This window comes from Pteropus vampyrus, unplaced genomic scaffold, assembly GCF_000151845.1.
Source record: "Pteropus vampyrus isolate Shadow unplaced genomic scaffold, Pvam_2.0 Scaffold483, whole genome shotgun sequence".
NCBI lineage: Eukaryota > Metazoa > Chordata > Mammalia > Chiroptera > Pteropodidae > Pteropus > Pteropus vampyrus.
In genome coordinates this window covers 332,434-347,878 of record NW_011889264.1, presented here as the reverse complement: position 1 = coordinate 347,878, position 15,445 = coordinate 332,434, and the positions used below count along the sequence as shown (strand labels likewise).

The following is a 15,445-nucleotide window of genomic DNA, read 5'->3' as shown; positions in this document are numbered from 1 at the left end:
GGACGTGGTGCCTAAGCAGGTGACTAATGAGGTTGTTTGTGTTCTTTCACCAGGAGGAGGAGGGGGGACTCCTGGGGATTCTCCTCCCCCTGCTTCTTGTTGCTAGATAATGAAGGCTATCAACAGAGCTTCTTACAGGTCCTTAGTGCTAGCCTGCTCCCTGAGGACTGGGAGGGATGCCTTGAGGACACTGTTTTCAAAAGACACACAAAGCCTGGGACATAAACACTCCTGAGACAGAGGCCTGATCAGAGAAGACCGTGAGAATTGTACCGTCTTAAACTGACAGCATATTAAAAGCCGGAGGGACCTTTAAGACAATGCAGCCCAAACTCATATTTTCAAAAATGAGGCAACCAAGGCTCAGAGAAAAGAGCATTAGCAGCTGAACTGGGGCTAGACTCAAGAATCCTGATAGCGAGTAGGGGCTGAGGGCTTGCTCTGGAGTCTGAGGGCCTGAGTTCAAATTCTGGACTGCACCATTGACTAGCTATACAGCTATGGATAAGTCTCATAGCTACTTGATGCCTCAGTTCTCATATATATAAAGTGATCGTTTTATTCCCTACCACACATCATACACAAAAATTAATTCAAAGTGGATCATAGACCTAAATAGAAGAGTTAAAACTACAACACTCTTAGAAGAAACCATAGGTATAAATCTTCATGACTTTAGGTTAGGCAATGATTTCTTAGATATGACACCAAAAGCATAAGCAATACAGAGAAGTTTGGTAAGTTAGACTTCATCAAAATTTAAAACATATGAGTCCAAAGGCAACACTGGGAAAGTGAAAAGAAACCCCTAAGAATGGGAGAAAATATTTGCAAGTCTGAAAAGGAACTTGTATAAAGAACTTTTATGACTCAATAATAAAAAGATAACCCAATATAAAAAGGTGCAAAGGATTTGAATAAATATTTTTCCAAAGAAGATATTTGTAAATGGCCAATAATCACACAAGTCAGTATCACTAGTCATTAGAGAAATGCAACTCCAAACCACAGTGAGGTACCACGTTGTACTCACTAGGTTGGCCATAACAAATAAGATAGACAATAACAAGTGTTGGTGAAGAGAAATTATAACCTTCATACATTGCTGGTAGGAATGTAAAACAGTACAGCAACCTTGGAAAAGTTTGGCAGTGTCTCAAATGTTAAACATAGAGTTACCAGCAATTCTACTCCTAGATATCTACTTAAGAGGAATGAAAACATACATCCAAACAAAAACTTGTACACATATGTTCATAGTAGCATCATTCATAATAGCCAAAGTGGAAACAACCCAAATGCATATCAACTGATGAATGGATAAACAAAATGTGGTCCATCCATGCAATGGAATATTATTCAGTCATAAAAAGGAAGAATGTATTTATTCCTGCTACAATATGGATGAACCTTGAAACCATGATGCCAAGTGAAAGGAGACAGTCACAAAAGACCAGATAATGTATGATGCCATTTATACGAGATGCCCAGAGTAGGCAAATCCACAGAGACAGAAAGTAAACTAGTGGTTGCCTGGGGCCAAAGGGTGGGAACAGGCAAGGATAGGGGACAGGCAGTGAGAATGAAAAGCTGGTTAGCTTTAAAAAGTGACTCTTTTAATGGGGTCTTTCTTTGACTTATTTAACTTTGATTACTTTGGGTCTTGATGACCTTGGCTCTGAAATGCACTCCAGACATTGGGAATTAATTATCCTGCTTATAATAATCATAGTGGTTTCCCTGATGTGCTGTATTCTCTCAAAAGCTTTAAATACATATTTGCAGCCACTAACAACCAAGCAAATGATCTAAGACTAGAACATCAGGAAAGGATCAAAGAGAATGCCTGACTTAAAGAATGTGAACTGCATGTTGTGATGTGTGAACACCACACAGAGATTCAGCAAAAACTTCAAGAACTCCAGAGCATAGCTGGGAAGAGTGTTAAAGCCTTCAATTTTTAATCACAACTCTCAGGCTGAGTGTCTGATCAAAATGGGGGAATTGCTAAAAACAAGACAACAGGCCCAAAATAGAATCACTTATGCCAACCTCCACAGCACCAAATCAAGACTTAATGACAGTTCTGGGTCTCCCAGAAATGGAATCTTAAACCAGTCAATTGGGAATCACCCATCAGCACTAGTTAGGTAATGTGCCTGTTAGACCCCTGGTGTCCCCTAAAGGAAAGTGACTTTGCAATCATCAAGCAGCTGTTTTTTGCCTGGTATAACTTCTTTGTTCCTGCTCCCTTCTGCTCTAAGTCTCTCATTTTGTACAGCTCCTAAGAGCTCATTCTTGCCTGCTGGATTGGATGCTGCACGATTTGTGAATTGTTAAATAAGGCAAATAAGATCTTTCAAATTTACTCAATTGAATATTCTTTAACAAAATAACCAGTATTAACTGCTTTCTCCTTTTTAGATTCACTATAGCTTGCCTTGGCACTGTTATCCATCCTGTCTTTATTTAACGTTTTCATATTTTGTCTATCATGACTTTTTTCTTGACTATTGATTTTTAAAAACAATGCATTAAATAATGAAGAGATATCTTACCCTAAAGATTCTGTGTACTTCCCACCTCACTTCCCTCTGAAATTGCTCAGTTATCATTAAGCAACTGGTTACACTTTAAAGTTCTATTCTTTTTCCTTCACCTTTGGACATCATGTCTCCTCTCTGTTCCGTAGGATGAAAACTTTACTGTAACTTTTACTTTATAGAGATTTAACTTTGTGCTGTTTTCTGTCCAATTGCTCTAAGTAGGACTTTGTTTAAAGTCATTAAACTTTCATCTGTCTTGGCTATTTGGTAACCTTGGATTAACTCGTGCGGGGCATGTACACACTCTGAACCTTGCTCGTAAAGAAAAAACACACGTTTCGGGAGAACAAGTCCCTCAAGTGTCTCATCTGCCTCAGCCCTCAATTCTAAATCTGCAGTGACGGCGAATCTAAGCCTAGAGGTCCGCAGTCCAATGTACCTACCCTCCTACCATTGTCCCCACATCCGATACTTGGACAATTTCCCGGGATTGGGAAAGGCACGGAAGCCGCGACCAACAGAGCCCGGGGATTACATCAGAAACGCCCTCCTTGTGTCACCTGGTGGTTTCTTGGAGTGAGTCTAGATGGACATGCCTCCCGCCCCTACCCAAACCCACGAGGCCCCCTCTTAGTGCCCCTGAACCTCAGGGCACCCTTCTTCCACGTCCGGGGGGCCCTACTCCATGCCCCAGACACCGTTTCTTTCTTGAAACTGCAGCCACAGTAAACTCTGCCCTGGATGCCAGGTCCAGGCGGCCGGCTCCGCCTTTGCTGGCCACATGGTTAAAGTGGGCGGGGCTAGGTATAAAGTAGCCGGAACTGTGCCTGCAGCACCCGCAAGTCTCTCAACACCTTGGCTCCGCTAGATTCCTTCACTCTGGCAACAGGCGGCGCAGCCAGCAGCTCAGACAATCAGCACGCCGCTCGAGCCATGGCAGGTGAGTGTCCCCCTGGGGAGCCTGCAGCCCCCAGTCCTCATTCCTCTCTGCCGGCGTCTGTAGGGGCTCGGCCCTGTTTTCTTCCTTGACTCAAAATTGGAAAAGTGAAAGCATTAGGGTCACGGGACGAGCCCTGACCAGACGCCGGGAGAGGCGCTCCTGTTTCTACCCTACTGCCACAAATTCGGGTGGACGTTTAAGAGCGAGTGATCTTGGAAGCAAAATATTCCCTCTAAAACAGGTCGGAAACCGGCTGTCAGAGGTCAGAGCTGGCCCACTGTCACACTTTAGACTTCATAGTATTTAAATCATTTTGGAATAAATTGATAATATTTAAAATAAAAATATATGTGATTTCACTTAAAGATATGGATTCCCAGCTTCTGAAGGAAAATCGTAAGATCCGACGATGGGTGCGCTGGAGCTGGTGAGGCTGCTCCCTTTAGTTCTTGGACAGAGACTAGACCAGCTCCAGGCTGCCGGGCTCAGGAGACGTTTTCAGTGGTGACCCTTGGACTGGGCAAACCTGATCAGGTATTGCCCATTTCTAGTGGCAGAGCCTCCTCTCTCCACCATCATCCTGAGAGGACCTTAGCGGTCACCACAACTTTATCAGGCACATGACCAGCTGCAACACTTTCAGGGGCTGGGAGCTGTTTTCCAGAGAGCCTCGCTCTGATGAGGTTGGACGGCGCCAAAATGTAGAGAGCTGTTTCTCAACTAGGGCTGAACTTACCTTTTTGAAATTTCCTTCCCTCTACACCTAGTTTTCCTTCCCCCAAAAAAAACACTGGATCTAATCTTGCTAAAAATAGGAGAAAGAGATTACTGTCGCAGTCGAAAGACGACACTCTCTGAAGAAAGGGCGGAGCTGGGGCCTGGAACGCCCTCCTGGCGTTTCCAGGGGCCGGGCGCAAAGGCGCCTGGGAGAGGCTGCAGGGTAGCTCACGAGGCTTCCTGCGTGCATGTTTCCCACCACTCATTCTTCAGCTCTCCGGAGGGCGCCGGCACCCCCACCTGCAATGTCAGGGCAAGAACTTTTTCCGATCCTACACAACGTTCAGTATTTATGTGTCACTTTGACGAAAAGTGGGGTGGGGGGAGTTAATGAGGGAAAACGAGAAGATTTGGAACGTCTATAAGTAACATGAGCTGTACCCAGCTAACCAAATCTTAGATTAAGTGAAGCATCCAAAGCATTTGTTTGCAACCAAAAGATGTCTGACTCTCCCACACATTCCTTGAAGAATCCAGTGAGCCTGGAGGGCAGAAGCAGGATATAGGAAACTGATTTGAGGGCCTGCCCTTATATTTCCAACAGATTTTCCTTGATAGCTTATTCTTTCTGCCCAAACGATCCTGTGGGTAATATCTTTTACTGCTAAAGGTATCTAGACATGCTTTACATTAAAGAGTCGACGTACCACAGTCCCTTCCTTTCTCTGCCAGCTCTGTCTTTATTTTGTCATTAAGTTCTATGTTGGTCATCAATGAAACAGAGGGTTGACAAAAGTACAGTTTAATCTGAAAGGTTAGTGAAAATTCCTAGTTTCAGACTGGCCTGAGGTCAAAGGCAGAGAATTATAGGAATGTCAGAGCAACAGGGCACAGAGGTCAGCTCCCAGGGGACGGTCAGGATGCTTTGGCTACTAGAATGTACTTTCCACAAAGAGAAAGATTTGTGTCTTTTGTGCACTGGAGTCTCTGGAACGCTCAGAGCAGTGCCTGGCACATAGCTCGGTGAACACCACAGTGGCAAGGATGGGTTAGTGTGAATATGAGCATTTCAGGGGGAGAAAGAAAAGTTCGCTGGCATGTACTTGGGTTGGAAATAGAAGACATGGGATGGTGGGGAAGGAACGAGGGCCCTCAGGACACGGAGAAGTGGAATGAACTGGGAGCAGATTTTGCAGGGACTGAGATCTGAAAATGAGACAGTGCAGAGAGAGAGAAGCATTAACAAAGAGATACTTAGTTCTGTTAGATACAGTCACTTTTATTGGGTAGGCAAATGACATGCATAAGCAGAAATGAATTTTAAACTACAGGTACTGATAATATTCTCATTTGTCTTTCAAGACAAATGGCAGCTCCTTCTGAAAGTCTTTCCTAATCGGCCAGCCCTAATGAAAACAGTTTTCCCCTGTGAACTGTCCTGTGCGTCTCCTATCAGGCTAATGTCATTGGTTATTTGCGTGTTTAATTGCCTCTCTTCAGGTAAATTCTGAGACAGTTTAACGTATTGTGTAGCGAATTAAGTGGCAGAAAGGAAACTGGACACTCCAGGTCTAAAAAACACAGGTTTGTCCATGAAAAATGACCCAGAACTAGTGACTCGGGATTATTGGGTTGGGTATTAAATCTCCTGATTTACCCTTTAGCCCTGGCAAATAAATATGACTGTCTGGTAATTGCAAATGAATGTTCTATTAATTGCCTATTTTTCTTCTGGGTTGTTTGACTATTTTTATACTAGGTTGCTTTAGGAATCTATATATTCCAGATATTAAACTTTGTTGGTTATATTTCTTATTAATATAGTCTTCTTGCTTGTGTCTCATCTTTATTTTTTATTTTTTGAAGGTAATAGGCATGCTTATAGCTAGTAGATGGTGAGTTCCTTGAAAGCAAGGCATAGATAGATATCCTGACTTCCTCATTTTCTGGGAAGCACATTTGTTTTACTACTTAGGAAATGCTTGTTAATATTGATAAGTAAATAATATATATATGTGCATATAAATAACAAGCCAAGAGAATAAAAATCGACAAAGCAGACTTCAGTAAACTTTGATATGATTAATGCAAAGGTAGATCACAAAGAAAATGCATGTTAGAGCTTAATGTACTCACATTTCTCCCAGCAGTGTTAAGTCCGAGAGTTGATCTGATAAGCAAGGGGGTGAGAATTTGACACAGCCTCAGGAATTTCTTTCCCTTTCCCCAGGCCTTCCAAAGCAGATAAATCACTTCTATAGCATTTAGATTCTCATCAAATTTATATTCCACTGAATCTGAGTTCATAGAGCCAGAAACACCAGGAGCGAGCTTGGAAATCCTCTTTTTTGGTGTGCTGGGTCTTGAAACTGAAACCTGGCTGAATTTAACCTAATAGGAGCTGCCTATGCCAGGTGGGGTTAACAAAAAAAGCAGGCAGAGACTTGAAGGCTTAACTGTGCCTTTCTAGTTAATTTTCCTCAAACAAGACAAAAAAGTTGCAGGTGCTTTCTCTTCCAGCTCCACCCACAGTCGCCCCTGTTAAGAGTTAGCAAGGTATGAAATAGTGGCACCAATTATTAGGAGAAATGGTGGTAGTAAACGTCCTGTCTCTGGTACTCCCCGCTTCCCCCCACATTGTTGCATGGATTTATCTATGTCTATATATTTTGAAATTATTCCAGCTTCATCACTTGCTCCATAAATTTGGGTGTAGTAACTTTTCTGTGCCTCAGTTTTCTCATCCATAAAATGGGGATACTCGTCACGTCTACCTCATAGGATTGCCATGACAATCGAAAAAGAATGCAGAGTGCTTGGAGCGGTATGTAGCATGTAGTAAGCAGCCACTAAATGCTGTTATTGCAAAAGGAAGGCATTCTTATTCTAACAACTTTATTAAGACAGAGGAAGTCCAAGAAAAAGTTTATCTTTCCCCTCTGCCTCTACCCGCTTGCCATCTCCTACTTACCTAAGAAAACTATTAATAGTTTCATATGATCATTCCATGTGTTTCCCCCATACCAATATACTGCAAATCTACCTACATATGTGTACTCTCTTTCTTTGTTTTTTATAAAAATGGATTCATATTCACTTCATTTTATCAGTTAACAATATACCATGAATATCTTTCTAGGTCACTTTGTGTAGTTGACTCATATTCTGTAGTATGTGTGTGCCATAATCTATTCAGCTGTTCCCCATAAATACACAATTGGGTAATATTTAATTTTTGCCAATGAAAAGAATGATGCAGTAGACATCCTTGCTCATATGTCCTTATGTCCTGATGCTTTCAGTCTGTAAAACAGATTCCCCTGGGTTGGACAGCTAGATCAAAGATTTATGTGCCTTTAAAATTTTAAGATCTTCAGCCTGATTACTTTCTCCAAACACTGAGGCAGTTTATATTCCCACTGGCAATGTGCCAGTTTTCTGTAATCCTGATAGCCCTCAGCTTGTCTTGAACTGTTTTGCCAGTCTGATAGGTAAATAATATCTCATTTTAATTTGCTTTTTCTGACTGGCCAGGCCACACACTTTCTCATTTGTTTGTCATTTGCATTTTCTCCTCTGCAAAGAGTGTTCATATCCTTGACTTGTTTTTCTATTGCCTTGTCTCTCTTCTAATTACTTGTAGGCATTCTTTGGGATTTTAACTCTTTGTGATAAGAATTGTGGATATCTTCTCCTAATTGATTGTCTTTTGACTTTGTTTAACGGTGCCTTTTAGTAAACACAAGTTTTTAATTTTAACGTGGCTTTATCTGTCAAACATTTCCTTATCCACATTCTCCCTTTCCTCCCATACTATTTTAATAGTTTTATTTTTAAAAATTTAAGTCTGTAATCTGCTAATAAATTATTGCTACATGTGGTATGTCAGTAGGATAGTTAAAAATAAAAACTTATTGTGGGGAGGTAGATGGTAAAAGAGGTCAAATGAGTGGTGACAGAAGGAAATCTAGCTATGGGAGGTGAACATACAATGAAAATATATATATGCCTTACTGTTAAAATGTACTGCTGAAACTTACTGGATTTCGTTAACCAATGTCACCATAAAAAAAAAATTAATTAATTGATTGATTAATTTTAAAAAAAGAAAATGGAAAAAAGAAAAAAAAGGAAAAAAATTGGGTGATTTCTGTTTTGCGTATTTATGTTTAATTCTAAAACGATTAAATTGAGATTTGTCAGAAAATAAAAAAATCTTATTGAATACAATAGACACTGAAAAGTGCACGCGTTCTAAGCATATTTTCACAAACTGAACATACTGTGTGATCACCACCCAAATCAAGATATAGAACATTGCCAGCGCCCCAGAAGCCCCTCTGTGCCCTCCCTGATCAGGGTAGCTACTACATCAACTTAGTCTCTGTTTTCCCACCGAATTCAAATGCCTGTTACTTGCTGGACTTTTAAGGAGAAAATCTATATCTGACTGCAGTGGCTGGGTGGCATAACCTAATGTCTAACAAAGTCACCTCTTCCCTTATAAATCTCGGTTCAGCTCTCATGCAGCTGAAGCTTTGCTGGTTGGTGACTGATTTTCTCCATGTGCCTTGTGTGTGTCTAAATAGTCAGAAAGGCACTGATCATACTGGCTCATGCAGAGAAGACGTCCTTCAACTATGCCATGAAGGATGCTGCTGTAGAGACTTTGAAGAGGAAAGGATGGGAGGTCACTGTGTCGGACCTGTATGCCATGAACTTCAATCCTGTAATCTCCAGAAAGGACATCACAGGTAGGAGCAGCTCCCTGCTTTAATTAGGTCTATGTGGGACTTCTTGCCTGTGGGTTATCTGGCCTCGGCTAGGCCCCATGGCCTCAGCCTCTCTTTTTCCTCTCTGCAGGTAAACCGAAGGACCCTGAGAACTTTCAATATACTGCCGAGACTCTCCTAGCTTATAAAGAAGGCTGTCTGAGCCCAGATATTGTGGCTGAACAAAAGAAACTGGAAGCTGCAGACCTTGTGATTTTTCAGGTGTGGTAGGACATCAGAAGGGGTGTCGGGACACTTGAATTCTTATTGGCCTAGACCTGTCACCTAATTAGCTATGTGTGCTTAGATAAGTCACTTACCCCCTGGACTGCATTCTCTATAAAAAAGGGTGATTACTTCAAAGGTGCAGCATTACACGAATTTACAGATATTGTGAATCTGGCTGTATTACTCTTTGAAAATAGGAATGTGACTGCAAAGATGACGTGTGAGTCTGAAGCTTTTTTTCCCCAGTGTATTTAATCTTTTTTTTTTCAATTATTGATTCTCTATGGAAGCTCTCAAAGTCTGTGATTCTCCCCATCTCTGTAAGCATCCTGACCTGTTTGTGGAGTGATGCATGCGATCAGCTTCTCTGCTGTGGGAGCATCCCAGTTGACATGCATTGTCCTGCTTACTGTGTGTGTTCCAGCAGCAAACTGTGGCTTTTCTTCTGGAAGCTGCCTCACCATTTAGCAGTCGGTACTGGGAATGTGTATACTTCTTGTTAGTCATCTTTTTTGAAAATGTCAGACTGTACTCAATGACTTTGCTTCTACTAATTCCAATTAGCTTTTTCATCTTGAACATGCAAAGTATATGACCCTGGAAATGTCCCCAAAAGGGTGATAGTGGCTGTGGTTTTTGCATTTGTTCAATCATCTGCAAAGAATCCAACCTTTGAAGTCTCAGCAGCAGTAGCAGCTTTCAATTATGCATCTCAGAATCACCATATGTATGTTAGAATTAGGAAGGAACCTAGTAGTCTTGAATTTAGTTTCTATTCGATGCCTAAGTTTTCTTTATTGTCAGTACAACCATGCGGGTTGTACACTGCAAAATAGCAACATACTGAAGGGCATTGTACACAACTGGGGATTTGTGTATTTGCTGTAACAGTTTCCTGACAAATGACAGGAAAAGTCTTATTTTAGAAAAATCAGTGTACTATGTAAGATAGTCTCTCAACATGGAAATAAAGTGTCCTGAGGAAGGAGTGCTTTAATTCATACCAAGGTGCCATGTGGGCTAACCTTCTGCTCAGTTTACTTCTCCAAAAATAACTTGAGGGAGAGTAAACTCCTAACGCCCTATAAGCTGCCCAGTTCTATTTTCAACTCTGCCTGCAGAACATGCACAGGGAAGCAAACCTGCTCACCTAAACAATGTACCTACTTTTCCTGAAAGCTGCAGATCCGGCCCCTTGCAACTGGAGGGTCATCGTGTGAGAAGAGAGGAGCTGATCGAGATCCCTCGAGCCCCTCTTTTTACAGATGAGCAAATGAAACTTAGAGAAGGTCTGGGGCTTGTGTGGCAAAGGTATCAAGTTAGTGACAGATTTAGGGTGAGAACACAACTCCCACTTTTAATCCTTTGTCTCTTCTGTTCTAAAACCCTACTTCCTTAGTCCCTTTCCTGCAGGTCAGCAACCCTTCAAAGAAAAAGCTGCCAAGTCCTAATGAGTCCTTCTGTGTCCTTGTTTTTCTCTTCTGAGTGTGTCCCAGTTGTCATTGCCTTTAAATCGTGAATCAAGGAGAAGACATACTGGTTTAGCTCTGGCTCTGCTTTATCAGGACAAAAGGCCCAAGGAGTCATGGGAACTCCTTGCTACACCTTAGTTACACTGATTATTTGTTTATAAACTTGAGTGGTTCTGTTTATTCTAAATGATAAGATTTTATGTCTGTGAGCACAAGGTACATATTTTGTATTTTTGATACCACACCTACTAAAGCAAGCTCTTGAGAAAATATTGATTTAGGCATCACACATCTAAGGACCACTTTGTCTGTGGTCCTTGCTGTTTAGACCTCATTGCTAAACGTGATTTCATAGGAACAAATCTTATTTGCATGTGGCCTTCTTCAGATCCACTTGATATTTCTACCTTTAGGTGAAACAGGAGTGTCAAGTTGACTGACCAAGGGCGATACTTTTCTTTAAATGTACTAACTAACTCCTTCAAAAGGAATGACAGGGCCAGAAGAAAGATGCGCCCCTCAGTGAGGTCATGGGCAGCGGCTAAGGGGCCTGAGCCTTCTCGTGTGCTGTGTGTGTTCCTGATCCTGCCACTCTGTCATCTGTCCCACAGTTCCCACTGCAGTGGTTTGGAGTCCCTGCTATCCTGAAAGGCTGGTTTGAGCGCGTGTTCGTTGGGGAGTTTGCTTACACATACAATGCCATGTATGACAAGGGACCTTTCCAGGTAGGTGAATGATTTTGCTTTTTCTGGGTTCTGGGTAGATTCTGTCCTGAGGCAGAGTTTTGAGCATAAGTAGATACTAAGATCAGGCTCCAAGTCCCTTTGAGAGAGATGCATAATAAAGTTTTAATAGATATTTTGACATGATGTTTAGAATTTGCTTTAAAATACTCCAGGAAAAAAAAAGGGGCAGGGGGATTAAATAAAACCAGAATGGCAAATACCGAGAGCTGAAGCTGGGTAGTGGATGTATCATCACACATTTGACCCTTGAACAACACGGGTTTGAACTGCATGGGTCCACTTACACACGGATTTTTTCATAAGTACTGTAAATGTACTTTTTCTTCCTTATGATTTTCTTAATGATATTTTCTTTAGCTTCCTTTATTGTCAGAATACAGTATATAACACATATAGCATACAAAACATGTTAATCAAACGTTTGTTATTGGTGAGGCTTCTGGTCAACAGATAGCCTATTAGTAAGTAACTTTTTGGAAAGTCACAAGTTATATGTGGATTTTTGACTGGGGGCACCCCAAACCTCTGCATTGTTCAGAGGTCAACTGTATTATTTTTTTATGTTTGAAATTTTCCATCGTAAAATAGTCTGCTTTCGTTTTTCAGAGACCAAAATATTACATGAAAACATGCTGAGACCTTCTAGATTACATGCCTGATTACATGCCTAAATACATGCCTAGCACTATGGGGAGACAGAATTAAACAGTAAACAAATAACTCCCCATAGGCACCAGCAGTCAACACCAATTTTGCATTTCCATGACAACCTTCATCTGATTTGCCACACCCAGGAGTGCCACACAGAGGTTGCCCTTGTTTACCAGTCTGTTGTACCATTCTCCAGGCTGGTACTCTTGCAGAGTCATCCTGCGTGGCTCAGAACATGAATAGCAGATGAGTGGACTTGTCAGTTGTTTTCCCTGGGGCTGTTTCATTAACTCCCTGCCACTAAGGAGATGTGGAGGGTAATGACTTTTCTTTGACAGAATAAGAAGGCAGTACTTTCCATCACCACTGGTGGCAGCAGCTCCATGTACTCTCTGCAGGGTGTTCACGGGGACATGAATATCCTTCTCTGGCCAATTCAGGTACCTCATTTTCAATGAACCTTCCAGGGGATTAATTAGATGAGCTTTCTATAGGGTCCAAATCCTCAAGATAGAAACTGAACACAGCACAGTAATGATTCAGAACTGTCGAGAGCTTCCATTTAAGACTTACCTGTCTTCCCAGGCCCCTGTGCTTACACGTGTCCACGCACCACTCTCTCCCAACCAATGACCAGTGCAGATCACCCCTAGATTTGTATGGCCATGTGGTCTGATTCTCTCCAGATGACTGACATCTCTCCAATCTTCCTGCCATTCTCCAAGTTGCTGTTACAATGTCACAGATATTAGAGCCTCTCCACCCTAAATTTAAGAAATGATTTAGTTCAGCTAGTAAAACTAAAGTCTGAAGTATGCTTTTTGGTGGTCACTTGACTTTCAAGATAATCTCTCCTAAGGAAGAGAGTTGGAGAGAAGAGCCAATGGGGTGGCCACCTATAATATTGGAGAATTAATATTAATATAGGAGAATAAATGGTAAGGCTTATTTATTAAAACTCATCTAGCTATACGGAGAGGCAGAGAAATGCACATCTGCATTCCTTGGCAAGAGTCAGCTGTCAAGAAACCAAAACTCTCCCTTATGTAATAGAACTGTTATTTTTGGCAGAGGATCTCAGGCTGGCACAGCTTCAAGGTTTTATTAATATAAAGGACACAGCTGAATAGGCTAAAATAGGTTAACAGCTAGGTAGAGAGAGCAGAAGGTGAGAGAATACAGCTCTGAACTGATTCTCCAGGAGGCCTCAGGCCTCCACATCAGTGTCATATTGGGAAACCAAGATTAACCTTTGCTGTTTGTATATGGTACAAGCTGTATAGGGTTTGTTCTGTGACTCACCTCCTTACCTTGTATGTCTCCAGAGTGGAACTTTGCATTTCTGTGGCTTCCAAGTCTTAGAACCTCAACTGATATACGGCATTGGGCACACTCCCGCAGATACCCGAATTCAGATCCTGAAAGAATGGAAGAAACGCCTGGAGAATATTTGGGATGAGACTCCACTGTATTTTGCTCCAAGTAGTTTCTTTGACCTAAATTTCCAGGCAGGATTCTTAATGAAAAAGAAGGTGCAGGAAGAGCAAAAAAACGAGAAATTTGGCCTTTCTGTGGGCCATCACTTGGGCAAGTCCATCCCAACTGACAACCAGATCAAAGCCAAGAAATGATTCACAAGACTTGATTTCCTTCTAAAATGTAGCCAAATTTAGGTTTCTTTTGCAGGTTTGCTTTTGTTTTTGAGATTTGTGTTTTTCTTTCTTTACAAGGAATGAATAGGAGAGACAATAGACTTTATTCATACATTTTGGTATAGTTTTATTAAACATAGCTGTTTCTTGTAATTGCTATTATGGCAAAATCTGATTAGGCTCAAGAGGCCACTTAAGATGTAAAGCAGGGAAAGGTATAGAAAGATGCCAGACAATATTCTCTAAGGCCCTCTACACACTTTAATCCTTCTTTTTAGGGATAAATTTTTAGGGCTGAATCTGGCTCGAAAGCATCCAACTCTTCAATGATCTGTTTTTCTTTTAATTACCTCTCTGTGGTTTATGGCAGAAGGGAATTGCCCAGAGAAAAGAAATGACACTACCTGTCTGATCCAAGGGACTTGTTTAGTAGTGAGTAATCTATGCTCGTTTGTGATATATATTGGTTTTAATTGCTACTCAGTGACTAATATGCCTAATACGTGTTACTCTTCCTTCAACTTTATTTTTTTGTGTATAGTATACAGTAATACCTTGAAATAAAAAGCTAATTGAAGTCTCTTCTTTACCTCAATCTTCTATTTTAATGTCTGCAGAAATAAAACAACACACCTGTATACAACATCTGCTGCAGTGAATGAATTCAAGGAAGGAAATACTTAAAAACCCCCAATACTTGAAAATAGCCTTCCATAACCAATGCTTTATTTATATTTATATAACCATCTGAAAGGTTTTTTTCTATACCATTGCTAAACCGACTACTTTCCTTTTAAGCATGTGTTTTGGTTCTATAATTTTTGGGATAAAATTGTAAGCCTAGAGTTTCATTCGCTTTGGTGAACAATTTTGGCATGATATTCTAACTTTCATTTAAATCGTTGAGGTGCAGCTCTACCCACTGTTGGTATAATTCAGATAGAATATGATGAAAGACTGCCCTCTTGTGGTGCATGGGAAGAAAACACAAGAAATGGTGCAAAAAGCAAGGTTGTCTGAAACTGGGAATAGCTTTGTACCTGCCAAGGAAAAGATGGCGTCGGGCAGGAAACCCTCGCTTACTTGACAGATGCCAACAAACATTGGGTATTTTTCCCGCTACAATACCACAATGGTAGATGGCTTGGTGCTTCAGTTTGAAAATATTTCCTTTTGCCTTCATCCTCACTGCAATTCTGTGTAAATTTCTAAAAGTTCCAAACGAAAGAAAATTCATTTCTACAAAACAAAATCACACTGATTGGTTTCAGTGAAGCTAGTGATAGAGGCATTCAGGCAAAAGCAGAATCTACTGAGGAACACAGAGGGAGAGGATTCAGATTATAATAAATTATAGCCAGACGCTTATAAGGCGACCTGGCTTGAGCGTTTGCCCGAAAGGGCTGCTTCATACCAAATGGTAATGGAACGACTGATTAATATCCTCTCGGAATTTAAAGGACATTTAAAGAAATCGAGAAAAACAGAATGCAGTAAACAAATGCCAAGGGGCAGTATTTATTCTGATTTGCCCGATTTATTCAGATTTATCCTGTCAGTAGGCTAGGCACTCTTCTAAGCACTGGGAACACAGCAATGGACAAAACAAAGTACCTGCACTCATGGGGTTTGCATTCTAGTGAAGAACAATAGATGAACAATTATGTCAAGTAGTGAGAAATGCTAGAAAGAAGCAGCAGAGTAGGAAGGTCAGTGATGGG

The 15,445-nt window shown here is 41.2% G+C and overlaps 1 protein-coding gene across 1 annotated transcript; it reads left to right on the top strand.

Moving 5' to 3' along the window:
* The first annotated feature begins 3,328 nt into the window (after positions 1-3,328).
* NQO1 (NAD(P)H quinone dehydrogenase 1) lies at positions 3,329-14,313 on the top strand. Its single transcript, XM_011382591.2, has 6 exons — positions 3,329-3,486; positions 8,793-8,957; positions 9,067-9,197; positions 11,287-11,400; positions 12,411-12,512; positions 13,398-14,313. Exons 1-6 carry the CDS (start codon positions 3,480-3,482, stop codon positions 13,701-13,703), a joined length of 825 nt encoding a protein of 274 aa, XP_011380893.1. The 5' UTR covers positions 3,329-3,479; the 3' UTR covers positions 13,704-14,313.
* The last annotated feature ends 1,132 nt before the right edge of the window (positions 14,314-15,445 follow it).